The following is a 23,102-nucleotide window of genomic DNA, read 5'->3' on the forward strand; positions in this document are numbered from 1 at the left end:
CTGTCACAGCTATGGAGGCTGTCTGTGAATCCTCGTCCTGTCCTGTCACGGCTATGGAGGCCGTCTGTAAATCCTTGTCCTGTCCTGTCATTGCCACGGAGGCCGCCTGCGATTCCTTGTCCTGTCCTGTCACGGCTATGGAGGCCGCCTGCGAATCCTCGTCCTGTCCTGTCACGGCCACGGAAGCTGCGTTTGAACTTTCGCCCTGCTCTGAACCGGCCAAGGAGGCTATCTCTGAACTCTCAGCCATGGTGGCTGATTATGAACTGAATGTCTTGCCTGTCTCTGTCAAGGTATCTAAACCTGAACTGTCTGTCTTGAACCCAGAAACTATAAATGCACCCCATGTCTGTCCCATTAAACCTGTCACTGCCATAGAGACCATTCATGAACTATCTGTCTGGTTTCAGTTAAAAAACCTGGTTTTGAACTTTGTGCCTGTCCAGTTTCTATTAATGGGTCTGAGTATGAATCGTCTGTCTACCCAGCTTCAACCACTGAACTGTCTGCCAATCCAGTGCCAGTTGGTTTAAATTCTGCAGTCAAACCTGATTCTGAATTGTCTGTCTGTCCAGTCTCAACTAATGAGCCTCAGGGTGAATTGTCAGCCTGTCCAGTTTCACTCAATGAGTATGATGTTGAACTGTCTGCCTATCCAGTTTCAATCTGTGAGCCTGTTTATGAAGCTTGCTTATGAGCTTGCTTATGAACTGTCTGCCCGCTCAGTTGTCACCAGGTGGTTCTCTGCTCCGCCGGTTCCATCTGCTCTGCCGTGGGGGTCTTCTGCTCAGCTGTGGTGGTCTTCTGCTCCGACTGCTCAGCCATGGTTGTCTTCTGCTCCGCCGTGGTGGTCTTCTGCTCAGCTTTGGTGGTCTTCTGCTCTGCCTTGGGGGTCTTCTGCTCAGCTGTGGTGGTCTTCTGCTCCGCCGTGGAGGTCTTCTGCTCCGTCTGCTCTGTCCTGGTGGGCTCCTGTTCCGTCTGCTCTGCCCTGGTGGGCTCCTGCTCCATCTGCTCTGCCCTGGTGGGCTTGTGCTCTGTCAGCTCCGTCCCGGTCTCCAGCTCCGCCCTGGTTTCCTGCTCCGTCGGCTCCACCCTGGTTCCCTGCTCCGCCTTGGTGCTCTGCTCTGCCGGCTCTGTCTCAGTTCCCAGTCTCTCCACTTCCATGTGAACCTGGCCTTCCTTCCCTCCCCCTGTTCTGCCTCCACTCCACCGCCCTCCTGGACTGTATTGAGTTGGGAGCGTCTGAAAGCCGTTCCATGGGAGGGGGATCCGGTCCGTGCCCTTCCGTCCAATTGCCACTAGAGGTCGCTCTTCTACTATATTGACTCTCACACCACACAGACTGTTACACATCACCCTGGACTACATATCCCATGTTCCATTGCACGGATTGGATTCACCTGCACTCGATTACACACACACCATAAATAGGAAGTTCCAACCTCTATTCAGTGCCGAGTATTGTTCAGCGTTTATACATTTTAGTATATTTATTTTTCACTAGGGAATGAGCAGATATAAAGCACAGAATAAGAATTACGTTGGCTAGTTATTTACATTTATTTAAATTGTATTTATTTTTTACAGTTGTGACCTTAAACAAGTGCATTGATGATAAACTCATTCACAGCTGTTGGTGGAATTATTGAGGTAATGAGAAATAAAATCCACCAATATCAGAGTGTCTAATTCTTAATTCTCTTCATGATGTTTAAGGTCAATCCTGCCACACAGATCAACTGGAACAAAACCTGTCTGTAATAAATATGACCAGTCTATGAATCAACCACAGGACTTTAATGAAAGCACATATCCTGGGGTCAGGTAAATTGTAGATTTATTGTTGTTGATTTTTTTTCTTTATATTTATAATATAATATTGATAACAGATTCATTTCAACCAAATGGTTTGTTTCATCTCTCATGATACAAAAAACAAACAAACAAACAAACAAAAATTGCTCTATATATTAACCACTTTAAATATGTAATAATGTGGTATTTTAATTTTTCAGCTTTGAAGTCGTCAACATGTTCAAATCAAATCTGATGAAGAAGTTTGAGCGTCTGTATGAGGGAACAGCGATGCAGGGAAACCCAACACTCCTGAATGAGATCTACACAGAGCTCTACATCACAGAGAGTGAGAGTGGAGAGCTCAGTAATGAGCATGAGGTGAGACAGATTGAGACACAATCCAGGAGAGCAGCAACAGAGGACACAGCCATCAAATGCAATGACATCTTTAGACCTTTACCTGGACAAGACAAACCCATCAGAGCTGTGCTGACAAAGGGAGTCGCTGGCATTGGAAAAACAGTATCTGTGCAGAAGTTCATCCTGGACTGGGCTGAAGGGAAAGAGAATCAGGACGTCCAGCTCATATTTCCGCTTCCTTTCAGAGAAGCCAATTTGATTAAGGACAAAACACTCAGTTTTTCAGATCTTCTTCATGTCTTTTTCCCTGAAACAAAAGAAATGGAAATATCCAGTGATGAATATAAAGTGTTATTCATCTTTGATGGTCTGGATGAGTGTCGTCTGTCTCTGGATTTTCAGAGCGATGTGAGGTTATGTGATGTAAGTGAATCAGCCTCAGTGGATGTGCTGCTGATGAACCTGATTGTGGGGAATCTGCTTCCCTCTGCTCTCATCTGGATCACCTCCAGACCAGCAGCAGCTGATCTCGTCCCCTCTGAGTGTGTCCATCGAGTGACAGAGGTACGAGGCTTCAATGAGCCACAGAAGGAGGAATACTTTAGGAAGAGAATCAGTGATCAGAGTCTGGCCAATACAATCATCTCACACCTGAAGTCATCAAGTAGCCTCTACATCATGTGCCACATCCCAGTGTTCTGCTGGATCTCAGCCGCTGTTCTGGAGAAGATGTTGAGTCGAGCAGAGAGTGGAGAGATTCCCAAGACTCTCACTCAAATGTACACACACTTCCTGATCCTTCAGACCAACATCAAACATGAGAAGGATTATGAGAAGAACGAGACAGATGAAGACATGATCCTCAAACTGGGCAAACTGGCTTTTCAGCAGCTTATGAAAGGCAACCTGATCTTCTATGAGGAAGACCTGAGAGAGTGTGGCATTGATATGACAGAAGCATCAGTGTACTCAGGATTGTGCACTCAGATCTTCAGAGAGGAGTTGGGCTTGTATAAGGGGAAAGTCTTCTGCTTTGTTCATCTGAGCATTCAGGAACATCTAGCAGCTCTATATGTGCACCTCTCCTGGACAAACAACAACAAAAATGCATTTGACCAAATCACCAAACAGAGTTTGTTGTCTAAAGTTAAGGACTGGTTTCATCACAATTCATTAGAACATGTTTCTTTATCTGAGCTGCACCAGAGAGCTGTGGATGAGTCTCTACAGAGTAAAAATGGACATCTGGATCTTTTCCTGCGGTTCCTTCTGGGTTTGTCAGTGGAGTCTCATCAGATTCTCCTACAAGGACTAATGAAACCAACAACAAGCATCTCTGATAGCAATGAGAAAACAGTTGAGTACATCAAGTTGAAGATCAGGACCATTGACTCTCCAGAGAAATCCATCAATCTGTTCCACTGTCTGAATGAAATGGGTGACCGTTCACTAGTGGAGGAAATACAGCAGTATCTGAAATCTGGAAGAATAAAGGAAGCCAAACTATCTTCATCTCAGTGGTCAGCTTTAGTTTTTGTGTTGTTGACATCAGAGAAGAAGCTGGATGAGTTTAATATTAATACATTTATTGGAGAAAAAAATAAAATGGAAAAAATAAAAGTTCTTCTAAAGCTGCTGCCTGTGATAAAAGAATCCAGATCAGTTCAGTAAGTATCACTGAGAACAATCACTTCACTAAGAAAATCAAACTTAAAGCTCATACGTCTTCAGTGCTGCAGATGTTGTCCAGAGTTTAGTGGTCACTATTTTGACATGTTTTCTATACAGTGACATTGTAAGATTTCTTCAGACATTCAAATAAATCCAGAGAAGTTGCATACGAATACAAAAATAAAGGTTTACCAGCCATTAAAAGTGTTCTTGCACATAAAGGAGGAATTTAACTATTTGTCATTTTTAAACCACTGACATTACAGGTAAATCAGAAATTGAGACCTGGTCCTAAAAAGCATTTGATGTATAAATTAATGGAGAAAGATAGCACTTGAAACCCACACTTTTGAACAATTTAAATCTACAATGTTATTAATTATAATGATGTATATATTTGGACTTTTGATATTTTACACAGCGCCATCTTGAAAGACACAAGCTGGATTCAAACTTACATCTGCCAATTGCCCATATCTGCCAATTTATAGTCCAACGTGAAGATTAGCTTTAAACATGTTAAACCAGTTTCAGTATTTTTTTAAGTAATTAATACATTAATATGATAATTCTATTGTATTAATACATAAATATTGACTTAATTCAAAGAGTTTGACATTAAGAAAAGCATGTGTATGTTCTGTAGGTATTTTCCCTCAAGCTGTGTATAAGTTATATTGGAATTGCAAGTTGTTGTTAATTGCAGCAAGTTGTTTGATTGGTTAATTGATAGCTATTTGATTGTGTTTAACAAATATGATTTTTATATCTCTACAGGTTTAGGGATTGTGGTCTCACAGATGAAGGTTTTGCTGCTCTGGCTTCAGCTCTGAGATCAAACCCGTCACACCTGAGAGAACTGAATATGTCTGGGAGTAAAATAGGAAATTCAGTGTATCTGCTCTCTGTTGTACTGAAGGATCCTCACTGTAAATTGGAGAATCTGAGGTAAAATCCTGTATTTGACTCTTACACATGAAACATAATGTAAAGTTTATTTGAAGTGCTCGCCTCTTTCTTCTGCTGTGAGTTCAGCTGAGCTGTAAATGATTGAACACATGAGCTGCAGGACTGAGAGTCACACTGAAATACACACTTTCCCACACAATCAACATCCCTTGACTGTAAACAGACTCAAACTCAACACAGTCAGAACTGAGAAGTGAACATGCTGAATTATTCTTACTGTTCTTCATATTTACCTTTCTGCAGTGACTCTTTTTTAAAATGTTTTAATTGTGCAAAATCACACACAAATCACTTCTCTATACATAAAAGTCAGCAATGTAGTGAACAGTGTAATTTATTTAAAAGCATATTTTGCATGGGACAAACACTGTTTAATAATTTAAAAAAAAATACAGACATGGTACATTGAATAAATATGATTTATCCTGCTTGACCTAAAATTTAGATGTTTTTGAAGATGTTTTATGCTCTGACATTTTAAACCTCAGACCAGTATTCCATCTAACATATTGATTTGTATTTTTGTGTATCTGAACTGAGAGACTGAAGAGTGTGTCATTGTTATCTACAGGTTAAGATATTGTGATCTCACAGATGAAGGTTGTGCTGCCCTGGCTTCAGCTCTGAGATCAAACCCCTCACACCTGAGAGAACTGAATCTGTCTAAGAATAAAATAGGAGTTTCAGTGAATCTGCTCTCTGCTGTACTACAAAATCCTGATTGTAAACTGAACAAACTGTGGTAAGATCACGTGACACACACAGCACAGAAAAAAATAGGAATACAATGCAAAATAAGAGTCCTTGAACACATAGACCAAGACAGGGAAACAGAGACAGGGATCATGACTTTACTGCAATACACTGAGGCTTTAGAAAGTGTCTGCCACTATTTACACAAAGTGTAAATAATATGTCACAATGTAGGTGATCTCAGGTTTTACTGTCTTTGGTGATGAAGGAGAATCCTACACACACACACACACACACACACACAAACACAAACACACAACCCCTGGGAAAGAGGTGATCATAATAATTTAATTAAGGGGTTTTACCACATTTGCCTTTCATACAGCTTCCAACTTTCTTAGAATAGATTCCTACAATTTTTAATTAGTCTCCAGTTGAATGCTGTCTATAAAAACATCTGCCAATCACTTCTGAGATGTTGGAGAAGGGAATATTATCATTCTTCTCTCAAAAACGTTGTGTTCGCAGTCATAATCATAAAGACTGTTGTTCTTAAGACACCAAGCAATTCAGCTCTTAAGGTTACAGATACTCCTGCTAAATAGTAAACACTGTTCCTCAGGGCGATTTACATTCCGTGGCATATGAATGTGGGAGCAGACTTGCTGTCCAGACAACCTGTGACACACAGGGAACAGAAATCCCCCCCCTAAGTAGTCAGTCAAATTTGGGAAAGATATTATGAAGCAAAGATGGACCTCTTTGCTTCACAGGAGACACACTCCAGCTCCTGGGTCTGGAAGCAATGGCCCATACGTGGCCCAGACTGCGTCTTTACCCATTTCCCAGGAGTCCTGGCCAAGGTCCATCAACAAGGGTCTCACATCTTACTGATAGTGCCCCGTTGACCGGCAAGAGTGTGGTTCTCAGATATAAAATCCCTCCTCGATGGCTCAACGTGGGCGAATCCAGTCAGGAGATATCTCCTATCTCAGGTGCAGGGGACGGTATTTCATCCTGGGCCAAGCTCTGGAACCAACTAAGAGATGCTGGGCTTCCAGCCAATGTAGTACAGACTATTCTAATTGCTAGGGCTCCCTCCACTAGAAGTTGTTATGCCCTCAGATGGCGTGTTTTCGAAAGTTAGTGTATGACACACCATGCAGACCCAGTTCACTGCCAAGTTGTTTCAGTTCTGGATTTCCTGCAAGCGAAACTGTCCTCAGGTACATGTCCTGGTACTCTCAGAGTCTATGTGGCTGCCATTTTGGATTGTCATGCTCTTTGAGCGGTTGAGGCCGCCCAGCAGAGCGACAGTCCCTTCGTGGGATTTAGCTATAGTGCTTGAGGGTCTGGTTGGGACCCCTTCTGAACCACTATAGTCAATGCCTGTCAGGATTCTTCAGATATACGTCCACCACACTAGTCAGTGGCGTAAGTCGAAGCAGCTTTTCATGCTATGGGGGCCTCAACCGGGGGACGGCTGCCACTAGACAACCAGTGTCATATTGGGTGAGGGATGCTATTGCCCTAGCCTACAAGGCACATGGTCAAGCCTCACATCTAGGATTCAACCATTCAACCAGGGGGGTTGCATCCTCTTAGGCTCTAGCAAGAGGTGTCCTCTTGCAGCAAGTGTGTCATGCGGCAGGCTGGCCCTCTCTGCACACATTCAGCAGATTATATGCCACACATGTTTCACAACCGGTCTAACAAAGAATTTTCTCATAAGCATTATTGAAATGCAGCATCTTGTTCCCTCTTTTTCAGGGAACAGAGTTACAGTCAAGTAACCTGAGATGAACACAATTTATACTATGCTGAGATACAAACTAGAGAATACAGACAACAAAAAGATTAATAAAAGATAATCACAGAATTTTTTTTTCATTTTATCTCTATAATAATAGGTGTGCACATTATTTTGTCCAACCACTGTAAATAACATATTAAAACCCAGCTACGTAGTGTCATCAATTAAAAATTTTACAGCTTGTTCTTACAAAAAATCTTAACAGTCGCCAAGCATCAAATGCGAGTAAAAATCAGCATTAGCAAGGGAATCTCTCCAGAGAGACCAACCTACTTTGAGTGTAAACTAAATGAGCCAATGCACTTTGGCATGTGATATTTCCTTCTGAGTGTGGGTATAAATAGGCAGCAGGTACAACACATAATCAGCTTTTTGCTTCAGAGCCGAACACTATTGATCTGTTCTGCTCTATGAAGACTGATTTCTACTAGTGTTTTCTAAAAGAGCCAGTTCTTTTGGGAGAAGCCTTTTTTTTTTGTTTTGTGTTGGTGTGAAGGTGCTGCAGTGGTGGTTACAGTCTTTTGAGTGCGGATCAACGAGAGCGTGAATTAACGAGAGTGTACGCACACGGCACACGATGACATTTAAAGATGACATTCCACCCGTGTCTTTCTGGATGCGGTTGTTACCTGGCACCAGCGGATGGTCGCGATCGCTGCCTCACGTGTCTGGGCAGTAAGCACGCTGAGGTGGCATTCGTGGATAAGTCATGAACTCACTGAGGGAAGATGACCATCTTGGAGTTGCGATCGAGACTCCATTACCTCAAACGCGGTGGAGTTCCCTTGCCTCTGCCTCAGTCTAGGTCTCTTCCTGGCAAAAGTCAGGGGAGGTCTACTTCAGGTAGTGGCTTGGGTGGTCTGAGGGTTATGGTGAGGGCTTCCCCTCCGAGTAACCAACTTCCCAGGACCCCTCACCCCTCCAGCACTCCGCAGCCAGTGGAGTTGCCCCAGGAACGCGCTGGACCTCCTAAACAAGGTGTACCAGCCATATCCTTCGGCGCGCCCCCCAACGACCAGATGTTGATTGCTGCATCGGAGGGTGAGCCCACTCTCTCTGGGGATGATGATCTGGCTGCGTTGCCTCCTTCGGGAGTGGTAGCGTTGTCTGAATCAGACCCAGAGATGACGGCTATGGCCACCGAGAGGGTCACGGTGGTTTACACTCGAGCCCTATCCTCTCGGGGTTGGATGATTGGTTTCTCAGGGCGGCCCATGCTCGTTTTCAGCATCCCACCCCAGTCCCATCTTCTCAGAGGTACATGAGGAGATTACTAGGTCATGGACTGTAACTTTTACTGACAGAAACGCACCTAGTATCTCCTCCTCCCTCACTATCCTCGATGGTGGGGCAGCCAAGGGGTACATAGAGATCCCCCTGGTGGAGTGGTCGGTTGCAATGCATTTGTTTCTGAGCACCGCTGTCACCTGGTAGGGTAATCAGTGTCTCCCCTCACGGGCCTATAGATATTTGTCTAGTCTAACTGGCAGTGTTTATGGAGCCTGTGGGGAGGCTGCCTCCGCCCTGCACGCTATAGCGTTGCTTCAGGTCCATCAAGACAAAGCGCTCAAGGTCCTGCAAAAGCGTGGTCATGACCCTGGGAAAAGAACAAATAGGGGGGGTTAAGGAGGCTTAAGGCCCTTTCACATGGGACGCGGCAGTCGCGAGTGTCTAGTTCATTTTCAATGGGAGATATGCGACAAGCGGCAAAATGCGGGCAATTTTGCTGGCAGCGTGGAGGCGGAGCGCAAGCGGTGCTCATGGACCCAATATCCTGCCGCTTCCACGAGCATGGCGCATCGCGGCAGGCGCCGCCAAAGATAAAAATATTTTATCTTTTTGTGAGCAGCAGCGGCAGCCGCGTCGGTTTCAACCAATCAGAGAACTGATTATTAACAACCACTTGTAACATTTCACTGAGCTCATGTTGGAGTGTTGAAAACATGATGAAGATCGCTGTAAATCCTACTGGAATTCCCGGAGTTGTTGTGTGATCCATCAAAATCTCAGAGATATAACGTTAACGTTAATTTAAAAAAAAAATCCAGAGTGTGAGTGTACGGAGTTTAATGAAAACACTAGTAGACGCTCCCATAAAATGATAAATAGCAAATAACACCAACACAAAACTTACATTGTTTTATTTAGTGTAGGAGATACAAATGTGATTTGTTGTTTGTAACTATGGTAACGTCCGCCCTGAGACCGCGATGCGAGCACCGCCGCCCTGAACTGCACAAAACGATTCCACCGCTTGCCGCGTCCTGTGTGAAAGGGCCTTTATGCAGGGCACTGCAAGGGGTAGCATCAGTAGCGCTTTGTTAGGGATTCCCACTTCGTCCATCACTACATACCGACTTCTAGGACAACCTTAGCGAGTCTCTGTGATCACTGGTACTGCTGCAACGGCGCGAGGTCAGTGCGCACGCACCTCTTTCTCAGCGTCTGCTCTGTTCAGCGAGTGGCTGAGAGGAGCAGCGGGTTACGGTTAAAACAGATATTATGTTGCTTCTTAAATTTTACATGCAAATATAGCCGAAATCACAGAACAGTAATTGTCTTTGTCTTGTCTTATTTTGTGTGTATTATTTGATTTCATCAGACGACGGCTCAATTATAAATTAGGATTTTTGTGCAGACTTCTTGGAAGGGAGAGCTGGTTATGTATTATTAAAGGGCTGCGTTTCATTTATCCCATTGACTGACAACATAAACAGTAAAATATATAAAGGGAAACAGTTGTATTGAGAATTTGGCTGCATTAAAGTACAGTATGAGCACAGAGAGACAAACAAATGTAAAAGGCAACATGACACGATGACGTCATGAATATGCTAATTAGCGTATGATGTCATCTAGCGACATTTAGCGACTTCTCAAACTGGCTTTAGCTACTTTCCATCGGCAGTGTTGCCCAAGAAGTTGGCAACACTGATCGTGCAGCCCTACAAGTAACCGAGATGTTTCACGGCCATTAAAAATACGGAGTGTCTATTTACACTAAGTGCAAATAGCCTGCCTTGTTGGCAGAGGATATCTACACTAACTCTGCCCACCAATGTGTGATTGGGGTAGTCAAGAATACAAACGACGCTCGTCAAACATCAGTTCCAGTGGCGTCGATGGTGATGTCGTACTTTTTGACGCGAACGACCCGGGTTTGAACCCACCTTTTTCTGAACCTTTTTTATTTTGAAATAATCAAAAAGTTGAAAAAGTATTGGGTAGGCTTCATTGTCCCAATAATATGGCATCCATTTAATAATTTGAATGAAAATTATAATTTACAATCAATACGTTATTGAGTACTGTTTTATAATGTACTACAATACTGAGGTGCAGATAATTGCCACCATTTGCAATAAGTAGTGTTAATTATAAAATATTTATTGCTGGTAAATTTAAAAAAATAAAAGTTAGTTTTAGGCCCTGTAAAAGACCAGAGATCCATCAAAAAATTATTTTTACTTTCTCTTTAATAATGGATTCACTGCTAAACTGTTATGATATGATGTGAGCGAGTGAAGAGTGTGTCATTGTTCTCTACAGGTTGAGTTATTGTGGTCTCACAGATGAAGGTTGTGCTGCTCTGGCTTCAGCTCTGAAATCAAACCCCTCACACCTGAGACAACTGGATCTGTCCTGGAATAAAATAGGAAATTCAGTGAATCTGCTCTCTGCTGTAATGGAGGATCCTCAATGTAAACTGGAGATACTGAGGTAAGATCATATAGACTCTCACAAATGAAACACAATGTAAGGTATATTTGAAGTGTTGAGTTGAGTTTATTTGACACAAAAAGTAGTAATTCACTGTTACAACCTTCTTGTCAAGAATAACACAATAAAGTTACAGTAACTTATTTCCATTGTGGTCCTTGCTTTAAAAAGAGAGAAGAAAATCCTAGTCTCAAAAATCTGCTCACTCCCATAAAACAGCAAACAGATCAACAATTCCTTATATGTTTTAAGACATCCTATATAAAAACAGTCTCTTCACCTTTATTCTGAAACCCTCACAATTTGCTAATACCTTAATATCTAACGGCAGCATATTCTATTCCTTTGCACCTGAATATGTAAACGACCTTTGACCATACAGTGTCCTGTATCTACATAAATCAATATCCATAATGCTCTGTCTGGTAAAATGACCATGTCTTACATTAACCCAAGAAAAATAAGAATTAAAATATACTGGAGCCCTATCATTAATGATTTTATGTACTATTTTTAATTTCTGTAACACTAATTTTCTTTCAATTGGTAACCGACCAAGCTATTGAAAGTGTATATTATCCACATGACTAAAACAATGTAATCCTAAAACTAATCTTATCAATTTATTCTGTGATTTTTTTAACTTTATCATCCAAGTTCTGGATAAATCAGTCATCCACGAACAACAAGCATAATCAAAATGGCACTGAACTAAGCCTGTAGCAAGTACCTTTAAACTATCTCTATCCAAAACACCAGCATATCTTGCTATAAACTTAATTCTAGCATTAACTTTTCCAAATACTTTACTAGCCATACTAGCCCCACTTAAATTATTGTCCAGAACACATCCTAGATAATTGACCAATGTTTTATTAGTTAGTTCATAACCATCAACTTTGATTACCAAATCATCCTCCTTACTCAGTTTATACTTAGACCCAAAAAGAATAGATTCTGTTTTTCCTAAATGTAATAAAAGCTTATTTTCCGACAGCCAATCCTTCACCTTAGCTAACTCTTCACCTAACTTTTCTTGGATTTTATTAGTCTCCTTCCCAGAAGCCAATAAAGCAGCATCATCGGCATATAAGAACATATTACACTCACAAACAGCCTGGATATCATTGATATATAATAAAAACAAAAGAGGACCTAATACACTACCCTGTGGGACTCCATTGTAAACTGTTTAACTCTCAGAAAGCATCCCTCCAACTTCTACCCTTTGCTCTCTCCCTGATAAATATGAAGCCAACCATGATTTAACTACAGTGCCCTCTAAAGTATTGGAACAGTAAAGACAAAATTGCTCTGTTGGCTGTGGAGTCAAGACATTTGCAAATATGATTAAAAGGTGAATATGAGACAAAACTACAGAATGTCAAATTTTATTATTAGACGTTTCAACACATATATGTTTTACCAAATAAAAAGAACATCACTTTTAGAATTCATCCCACTCATTGATGTGAGCATATGTATTGGCATAGTTGAACATAGGCAGATATAAAAGATCAAAAGCTATTATTTAGTTGCAGATCACTTGCGCACAATCACAGCAGTGAGTCTGTGACCCATAGACATCACCAGACTCTTGGTCTCATCCTTTGAAATGCTTTTCCTTTACTCTCCTCTCCAGCTGGTGAAATTCATGTTCAATCGTATTTAAATCTGGAGATTGACTTGGGCAATCTAACACTTTCCATTTCTTTGCCCTTATAAATTCCTTGACTGAACTGGCAGGGTGTATTGATTAATTGTCCTGATGCAATATGAAGCACTTCCCAATTAATTTTGGTGGCATTTTCTTGAATATTGGTAGGCAAGATGGTTTTGTACCCTTCCAAATTAATTCTGCTACTATTGTCATACATTCAGTCAGTAAAGTTGAGAGGGCCTGTTCCAGAGGCAGCCATGCATGCCCATGCCATGACACCACCTCCACCATGCTTTACAGATGAGGCTGTATGCTTGGGATCATTGCAGTTCCCTTTTTTTCTCCACATTTTTGCTTTCCCATCACTTAGATAAAGGTTCATCTTTGTCTCATCGGTCCATAAACACAGTTCCAAAACTCTTCTGGCTCACCTTTGTGCTTTTTTGCAAACTCTAATCTTGCCTTTCTATATTTGGAGCTGGTCAGAGGTTTGCATCTTGCTGTGTAGCATCTGTAATTCTGTGTCAAAGTCTCCTGAGGACAGTAAATTGTCAGAGCATCACCCCAGCTTTCTGGAAGTTGTTGGTGATTTTACAGACACGTCTTTTAGGATTCATTTTCACAGCTTTTATGATTTGTCTGTCATTAACTACTGTTGTTTTCTCAGCCGATCAGGTAGTTGTTGGTTGCTGGCATCGCTGGTGGTTTCCAAACTCTTGATTTCTCCATGCCCTTTGTTTTTGCTATAGGCTCTAATTGACTTCCTCTTTTCATTTAGCATCCAAATTGCTTGCTTTTCTCTCAAAGTCAGCTCCCTCGTCTTCATCCTGGTTTGGGTGTGTCATCATCAAATGTCTTGACTCCACAGCCAACAGAGCAATTTGTCTTTACTGTTCCAATACTTTTGGAGGGCACTGTATATCCGAAAAACCCATAGCTCCTACTGTGTCCAATAATATTGAATGGTTCACCGTATCAAAAGCTTTTTGTAGATCTAGCAGGACCATACCACACAAATTTCCTCTATCTAGCTGTTTTCTAATACATTCTGTGAAAAACAATAAACAAGTGTCTGTTGAATAAGACCTTCTAAAACCAGACTGGAAATCATAAATTAATCTATTCTTGCTGACGTAATGATAAATCTGTTTATGCACAACTTTTTCTATTATTTTTGAAACAATGCTCAAAATAGAAACTGGTCTATAATTACCAGGATCCAGTCTATTTCCCTTCTTATATAGTGATTCTTCTTATATATTTAAACTAAAGGATTTAACGGATAGCCTACTTTGTTAATTTGACCCACTACTCCACATAGAAAAACAGACGTGCCAACTAGTTACTGACCTGATGCAGACACATAGCTGATATCGTCTTAGTGGAGCGAGGTTCACGTAAGGTAACGTTAACGTGAAAATAAGCGGAGCAGTCTCAAATCTGCCCCAATGGCTCTCAATTAGAGCGCACTGCAGTTCCCCTTTTCACCACAGATTTACGTTGCAAAATTGTGGGGTGCTGTTGAGCTCAGGAGGTCTCAGGCACCGTCTGCCCCACCTAGTGTCATGTATACATGCCTGCTAAAGCCATGCGCGGGATTTTAATATATACTGCTTACTTTACGACTTAAAATAGTCTAGAAAATCCAAAAAATGCTGACCTTTTGTTTGCCATATAAATACCCCGATGCTAACATGGCGTTAAAAAATAAACAAACATAAATTATTGTGTACCATAATAATGAAAAAAGGTCAAAGAAAATATATTCTATTCCTTATAAACATCATGAAGTATATTAAATATTGTATAATGGCAGGATTTATTCAAATATTACTTTAAAATCCCAGGTGGAATTCAAGCAAATATTTTAGGACAAAGGGGTTCGGCTGACGAAAAAGCTTGTTAATCCCTGCATTACGTGAACAAACATTAATAAACGTGAAAACAGCAATTACATTACACAGCCAAAGTCAGTAATATTTTTTTTCTTTAAGTATAAACAATTGAGTGAAGCTGACTCAGTGATGAAGACATAGTAATAACAAAGTTCACAGCTATGCATCAGCACTGTTTAGTAACTTGCATAATTATTTGTCTCATAAATGGTCTAATTGATTAAAAGGTGGTTTGGCCCCAAATTTAGTAACATGGATCACAAATTTATATACATGGTATAATAATATGAAGGGAGTTTTTCCCAGTGATGTTGGATGAAGGTCTAGACCAGGGAAGGTCACTGTCATGCAGAGTTTAGCTCCAACCCCAATAAAACCTGTCAGAACCGGTATTCAAACTTGGGTCTCTCACACAAGAGCCTTAATTTCCACCACTGAGCCACAGAAGGCAGTTGAACCTAATAATCAGACGCGTTCTTAAATTAACTCAGAAGATTTTATTTAGCAAAAAGGGTACAAAAATGCTTTTCTTAATGAAAGCCACAAAACAGAAAAATCTTCAGTCCAAAAAGGATCCAAAAAGAGAAAAATAATCTCCAAAACAAACTCAGGAAAAAGACACCAAAAACAGCAAAAAATAAACACAGGAAAACAATCCAAAAGGCTTTCAAAGTATCGTTCTTAGAACTAGAGCAGACTTAAGGCAGCAACTGGCTTAGGAACAATAATAACCAAGCAAAGATACAAATACGGCCATGGAGAATCGAACAAATATGACCATGATAGTGGTGTTGCCTTGTGATAGCGGAAGTCCAGTGATAAAATCCATGGAAAGATGAGACCAAGGTCTATGAGGTATGGAGAGAGGGTGCAAAAGCCCCTGAGGAGAATGGTGAGAGACTTTACTTTGGTTGCACATGGGACATGTTTACAAATGTTGTCACATGCTCCTTGATAGTTGGCCACCAAAATCATCTTTGAAGGAACTCAAGAGTGCGAGAAGTACCAGGATGACAAGTGAGAGGAGAGGAGTGTCCCCACTGGAGGATCTGGGAACGGACAGCTTTTGGGTCAAACAGACAGTGGGTTGGCCCCCCTCCTGGGTCAGGTTCTTGGGCTTGGGCTTGTTTTACAGTATTTCCCAGATCCCACCTGATAGGAGCTATTATCTTGGAACTGGGGATAATCGATGCAATAGAATCTTCCTGAGGAGTGTTTACATATACCCAGGACAACGCATCAGGTTTTACAAGCTGGTTGTGTTCCCTTTTGTGAGGGCAGATAAAGTACCGAAGTTCAGGATGAACTTGCCATAAAAACTGGCAAAGCCAAGGAAACGCTGTACCTCTTTTACCGATGAGGGGGAGGGCCAATCCACAACTGGTTGAACCTTTTGAGGGTCATTTTTATCTTGCCAAGCTTGATGATGAACCCCAGGAACTGAACTTCAGTCACATGAAACTCACATTTCTCAGGTTTAACATAAAGATGGTTATCAAATATACTGACATGTTTTACATGCTCTTGGAGGGAACTCAAGATGAGGATATCATCTAGGTAGACAAAAACAAATTGGTTGTGCATGTCTCTGAGAACATCATTGATGAGAGCTTGAAATACTGCAGGAGCATTAGTGAGACCGAAGGGCATAACTAAATATTCATAGTGCCCAGTGGACATGTTGAAGGCGGTCTTCCATTCATCTCCTTGTCTGATGTGCTCGAGATGGTAGGCATTGCGCAAGTCGACTTAGTGAAGATGGAGGCTTCTTGCATAATTTCGAAGGCAGTGGCCATTAGCGACAAGGGATAGCAGTTTCGAATAGTGATCTTATTAAGGCCCCTGTAATCAATACATGGCCGAAGTCTGCCATCCTTCTTCCCAACGAAAAAGAATCCAGCTCCAGCAGGGGAAGTGGATGGTTGGATGATACCTGCCGCAAGGGCCTCGTTAATGTATTTGTCCATAGCAGTTCGTTCGCGGGGAGACAAAGAGAATATACGACCTCTGAGGGGACGGGTTCAAGCATGTAGTCTGACAGGTGGGACCCCAACTGAGAACAGTTCCAGTGTTCTAAGTTATTACATGTGGGGGTTTTAGGTCCGATAATTAACAACATTTAATTTAGCAGTAAGAAATTACTCGTCATCCAGTTTTTTATATTGACTATGCATTCCGTTAGTTTCTCAATTTGGTGTGTTTCGCTGGGCCGCAAAGAAATATAGATCTGAGTATCATCAGCATAACAGTGAAAGCTAACACTGTGTTTCCTGATGATATTTCCTAAAGGGTAACATGTAAAGCGTGAAAAGTAACGGCCCTAGTACTGAGCCTTGAGGTACTCCATTCTGTACTTGTGATTGATATGATACCTCTTCATTCACAGCTATAAATTAATGGCGGTCAGATAAGTACGATTTGACGCCTCTTCCAGCAGCAAACTAGTTTTCCCAGGTCTCCCCTCCAGATACTGACCAGGCTCAACCCTGCTTAGCTTCAGTGGGTGACCAGGCAAGAGCTGGAGAGTGTTAGCTGCTGTGATAACTTCACTACACTAATGCAGTCAGTTTGACATACATGTGTGGATTACATTAATCATCACGTTCATCTGTCCACAGTGACTGTATCAGTGTGTAAAGACACACACACACACACACAAATCTTTATCAATATAATTTTATACATATCACCTCAAAATATATTAAGTTATGTTAAATTGAGATGTTTTATGTTCTTGTTTTGTGCTCTGTGACACCTCTGTGTAATGATCCATCAAACTTAATGATTTGTGTTTTAAATTTGTACTTTCCCTTTAATAATGAATTCACAACTAAACAGATCTGATCTGAACTGAGAGAGTGAAGAGTGTCATTTTTCTCTACAGGTTGAGTAATTGTGGTGTCACAGATGAAGGTTGTGCTGCTCTGGCTTCAGCTCTGAGATCAAACCCCTCACACCTGAGACAGCTGCATCTGTCTGAGAATAAAATAGGAAATTCAGTGAAGCTGCTCTCTGCTGTACTAGAGGATCATCATTGTAATCTGGAGAAACTGTGGTAAAATAATCCCTCTGACAGTCTCACGTCTTTTGTCCTCAGTAAGACATTTTTTTTTAAAAATGTTAATTTTAGCACTAAATCAGCTTGTAAAATAATTCCGTAAACAAAATCTCAGTTCAGATGACTCTGATGACTGAAGACGAAATTCAATTAATTCATCTTCATCAAGTCACATGACCTGCTGCTCTTGTTTTTGACCTATTAACCATTTTCTGAAGCTTCAGTTGCTTCTGATAGTTTGATTAATACTGAAATTTCAGATAAAACTAAAAAAGTCAGTCAGAGTCTCTGTGATTTACTGCAGAGGATGACTGACTCAGAGGTTTAGAGTTGAACAAACAAGAGTCTGAATGTGTCTAGATTGAACTTAATGCTATAGTGATCACATGCATGCACATGAGTGAATGAAGGTTATAATCACTTCAGCTCTCAACATTATCAGTGATAAAAGTAAAGACCATCAAACCTTCAAAACAAGAACATTAAGTAAATCTCTTAAATATAGTAGAATGAACCAACATATTGTATAGAAACACAAATCTGTAAGAAACAATACAGTGGTTTGCCCGAGCAGCGGAATTTCAGTCTTTCTCCTCCATCAGCAGGGTTTTTCCCTCTTATATCATTAATAAATCATTATTAAGTTTTTATCAAGTTGATAAAAGTGGAATAAAATCACCAAGGACCATAAAGCTCATTATGGAAATGAAGCTCACTAACATGATCTTAATGCATGTGTTAGGAATAGTTCTTACATTGTACATTAAGACAAACAGCACCATTGAGCATTAACATGCATAAATCTCATTCTGTCAGCAGCAATATGTGCCAATGCTTGTCATTATATCAGAATGAATAACAAACAACAGACACTTGAACTACAATTCAGTTTGTGTCATTGTTCTCTACAGGTTGTGGCATTGTGGTGTCACAGATGAAGGTTGTGCTGCTCTGGCTTCAGCTCTGAGATCAAACCCCTCACACCTGAGACATCTGGATCTGTCTGGGAATAAAATAGGAAAATCTGAAGTGAAGTTACTCTCTGATCTGAGGGATGATCCACATTATAAACTGGAGAATGTAATCTGCTGTGAGTTGATTTTGTTAAAGCTTTTAAATTGACTCAAGTAAAAGACCTCTGATGTAATTTGAGAATATAAGATAATTCAAATCCACTGTAGTTTCTGTATTTTAAACTGTGCTTAATAAGAGTTTAATTTTGTGATGTGACTGATCTATGAATATACAGGGTTCGTACAGGTGCTTGAAATCCTTGAAAATGCTTACATTTTAATGTAGTGTTTTCGAGGTTTGAAAAGTGCTTGGATTTTGGATAAAGTGCTTGAAACTGCTTGAAATTGCAGTTGCATTGGTTTCAGAATATTGCTTTTTTATATTACCAAATCTTACTGAATAGTTCACGTTTTAGGTAAAATAAGCCTGATTACTTTCGTCTTTTGCATAAAACGAAAATGGCTCCGCTCAAGAGTGCATACGGCTATAGTGTGATGATCTGCTGGTCTTTATAGATGTGCGCCCTCTAATGGAACAGAGTGAGAGATAAAAAAAAAAACATTCCGGGAGGTTGCTGCTTCAGTCAGCGTTGGCTTGAAAATGACAAATTATGGTTAAAACGAGAACTAAATACTCGAGTAGCATCCTGTAAAGTCTGCTTTTTTCATGGGAAAGTCTGTACTTTCAAGCCATGTAAAAGGTAAGCAAAAATACCCCTGCTCAGTTAAACTAAATCTTTTAAGACTTTCACGATTAAAGTGAAATGCGAAAATGAATGAAAAGTGTTGATTGTAGCATTACATTTAGATATGCTCACAATGCATCAAAGACTTCTTTATACACTTTTTTTTCAGCGTTGATATAAATTAATAAATGACTATCACTGTAAGATTCAAAACATGAAGCTTCAGTCTTATACCTTTTTTATGATGTATAGTTTATCAAGTTAATTACATTTTTACATTAAAACTAGCAGTAACTTTGAACTGATGGAAACAAAGAACGCTTTTGTGCGCTGGCATCCTCCCACAGGTTAACAGATTTCAAACAAACACCGTTAATACCCATTTAGTTTACAAAACAAAACATTACACATATAATGCTATAAAATTGTGCACATTGAGAGAAAAAGACAGCAGATGTTCATGTTAGCAACTCCTTTAACTTGAGCAAAAGATGTTAATACACATATAGTTAATAAAACGAAACTATGCATATTTTAATGTTAGTGAATAAAAGGAAACAATCTACCCGCATGCCTCTGCTCATCGACGGTGTCTTGATCGGTTGTGATCTGCATCTCAGGCCGATGACATAACTTCCAGGAAGGCATTCCCAGGCCTGTTGTACATCCCTTGACTCCACCCCCATGGCAAAACAGTGCCAGAAAGTGAGATGCGCAGAAACATGAGCTCAAAGGGAAAAAACGGTATAGCAAGCTCACACTTGACTGAAACGCAAAATAAAAGCAGCGAATAAATTGGTAGCTATGGAAATGGAAAAAATGTTTTGCAAACTCATTGCTTTTGCTCGGTTTCATTTATATTTTGCCATTCTTTATTTTTGTTTGCAAAACTTCATTTTTCTCACAATTTGTTTGCAAAAAGCACATTTATTTTTTCTCAATACTTTCATTTTCATTTGCACAACTTTATTTTCTTTTGCAATATTTAAATTATTTTGCAAGTATATGTGGCATTGATTTGACTCCATACAGTAAGATATGCTTTAAATTTGATACTTTTGACTCATCCCTTTTCTTAAAAATTGTTTAAAGACTATTTTATTACTTTATGAAACTTTTTGATAACACTTTACAATAAGGTTCATTAGTTAACATTAGTTAACAACATTAGTTAACATGAACTAAGAATGAACAATACTTCTACAGCGTTTATTAATCTTAGTTCATGTTAATTTCAGCATTTACTAATGTATTATTAAAATCACAAGTTGTGTTTGTTAACATTAGTTAATGCACTGTTAACTAACATGAATAAACAATGAACAACTGTATTTGCATTAACTAACATTAACAAAGATTAATAAATAGTGTAATAAATGCATTGTTCATTGTTTGTTCATGTTAATTAATACATTAACTAATGTTAAAGGGGTCATATGATGCAATTTCATGTTTTCTTTTTCTTTGGTGTGTTATGTAGCTGTTTGTGCATGTATACGATCTGCAGAGTTACAAAGCTCAAAGTCTCTCACAAAAGGATTTTGAAAATTCTTTGTGTGGAATATGTCATGAAATAAGCTTGATTGCCTGGTTGGAGTGAGACTTTATTGACGTCTGAATATATCACACATATATATGATGGTATTATCTTTCAAATGTGACAGCTCAACCTAATTAGACTCTACAATGAAAAATAATCATGATCAATAAACAAATATCCTACGAGAACATTGGACATTATAGAATATCTCCAGTATTATATACAGTACTTTAATAATTAAACCTCAATACGACCTTCTTTTTCTCGCACGTTTGATCTCTCGTGCTCCTAAAAGCTTATGTTGACAGAGTAGTAGCAACAGATAAATACAGATTGAATTCAAAAACAAAACTCCTAACTTTATATCACTAAAATGAAATGAAGCTGCTAAGAGATGCTCACATCCACAGCCCCCAGTGTCGCCTTCACTTCCAGGTCAAGAAGCTGTCAATCAAAAACTCAGTAGCCAATGAGAACACACCGCTGCTAGCCCCGCCCCCACGAAAGATTTGTGCCAGAATGGCGAACAAAAACTTCAGAAGCGTAAACGAAAACTTCAGAAGCGTAAACGAAAACTTTAGAAGCGTAAACGAAAACTCTGGAAGCGCATTTGTAAGTACAGATCAACGAATGAAAGAGGAGAAAACAGTTGCAAAACATGCAGTGTATTAAAGACGAAGTCAAAGATTTTGCATGCAATTTATTTATTTTTTTCAGTTTCAATTTATATTTTCATAAGTTTCTTGGAAAATTGCATTCATTTTAATTGGCACAAAGGTAATTCCATAGAAGGAGGGGCCCCGCTCATACATTTTTCTTATTTGTGCAATTCTTAAAAAGCCTTAATTTTTTTTTAAAAATCCTGCAGATACCCTGTAAATTCTTCCTTTCTTTTTTTATTTTATCATTTATATACTGTATGTTGGCTATTTACATCATGCAATGTTAAATACAATCCAGACAGGTGGTTTTTAATAGCTCAATAACTTCTGATTTGAAAATGCTTGAAAAATGCTTTAATTTGACTTTGGAAATGGTGTAAGAACCCTGAATATATGAATATTTTAATCTCTTCCAGTGTCTCTGTGGGTAAGCGATGAAGAGAAAGTTGTTGATCATTTACTGTAGTTAATCTATGACCAGTTTTTCATTCATATCTGTAGCTGTAATGTGAATATACTAATATCTCTGGCTGTGTTTTTTTCTGAAATGGATCTGCTGATGTGATGTGACAGCAGCAATGTCTCATACTCATATGTGACTGTGTTTTATTGTAGGACTCTCAGTATTTAGACATCAGTCCAGTTTCCTCAGGATCAGCTGATGGTGAATTAAGGAGCCGCTACAGAGACGTCACAATCACACAATCAACAGAGATACACAGCGATTACACTGTTGTAAGTGTAGCCCCCTTACCACTTTACCGCTGGACTGATAAGGGCCTGAGTTTGAAATACTAATTGATCCTTTGTCTAGCTGTCTCCTGATAGAAATGTATTACTAACTGATTACTTGTTAAATTATGTTCACTTCAAAATACTCATTATACAATTCAATCAAGGAAATGGAACACAACACACTACACAATTAAATGAGTGAATTCGAAGATGTATTAATATGAATTCAAGTAGGCAAATGCCAAAAAAGTGTATGAATGCTGTAGATCTATGGTTTTAACAATAAATGAATTCAAAAAACAAAAGGAGGGAAATACAAAACAAAATATACACAGATAAATGGATTCCCTGATAGCACACGTACATCACGGAGACGTCTATTTGAGGTAAAAAATATTTTACATCTGCAAGATATATTTTTTAGAGTGTTTGCTCATCTGCAATATGTCTATAGGATGTCAAATAGACGTCTATTAGATGTCTTTTAAGATGTGTATGGTTTAGAATGTATGCAAACTGACATCTGTTTGTCTGTCTGTCAGATGTTTGTACACAGCAGATGCTTTCTAGAATCAAGTGATCTTTAACAGACATCTTGCAGACGTACGTGTGTTATTTTATGTGTCTTTTATGCTTTTAAATAAAACTAATTTCTTTCTCTTCAACAGTTCGCTTTCAACTAATATGCTCTAATTTATCCTTTTCCCTGTCTTATACTTAAAAGTCTCTCACAAACTGGAATTTACCTTTCCATGTAACGTGAACCATTTTCTATAGCGTTAGCTTATAACACTTCAAACTAATACTAACAATTGTGTTCTTCTAGGCAC

At 39.6% G+C, this 23,102-nt stretch overlaps 1 protein-coding gene across 1 annotated transcript; it reads left to right on the plus strand.

The window, feature by feature from the left end:
* Positions 1–1,760: 1,760 nt before the first annotated feature.
* On the plus strand, positions 1,761–22,529 carry LOC131523350 (NACHT, LRR and PYD domains-containing protein 3-like). Its single transcript, XM_058749682.1, has 8 exons — positions 1,761–1,824; positions 2,016–3,824; positions 4,606–4,776; positions 5,369–5,539; positions 10,853–11,023; positions 17,463–17,633; positions 18,548–18,726; positions 22,153–22,529. Coding segments are annotated over exons 1-8 (2,721 nt in total). The 5' UTR covers positions 1,761–1,777; the 3' UTR covers positions 22,155–22,529.
* The last annotated feature ends 573 nt before the right edge of the window (positions 22,530–23,102 follow it).

The sequence above is a fragment of the Onychostoma macrolepis genome, chromosome 17, assembly GCF_012432095.1.
Source record: "Onychostoma macrolepis isolate SWU-2019 chromosome 17, ASM1243209v1, whole genome shotgun sequence".
Classification (NCBI taxonomy): Eukaryota; Metazoa; Chordata; class Actinopteri; order Cypriniformes; family Cyprinidae; genus Onychostoma; species Onychostoma macrolepis.

Coding starts and splice junctions, on each gene's coding strand:
- LOC131523350 (XM_058749682.1), top strand. CDS start 1,778: ATGAATCAACCACAGGACTTTAATGAAAGCACATATCCTGGGGTCAG. Junction 1,825..2,015: donor AGCACATATCCTGGGGTCAG/GTAAATTGTAGA, acceptor TTAATTTTTCAG/CTTTGAAGTCGTCAACATGT. Junction 11,024..17,462: donor TGTAAACTGGAGATACTGAG/GTAAGATCATAT, acceptor TTTTCTCTACAG/GTTGAGTAATTGTGGTGTCA.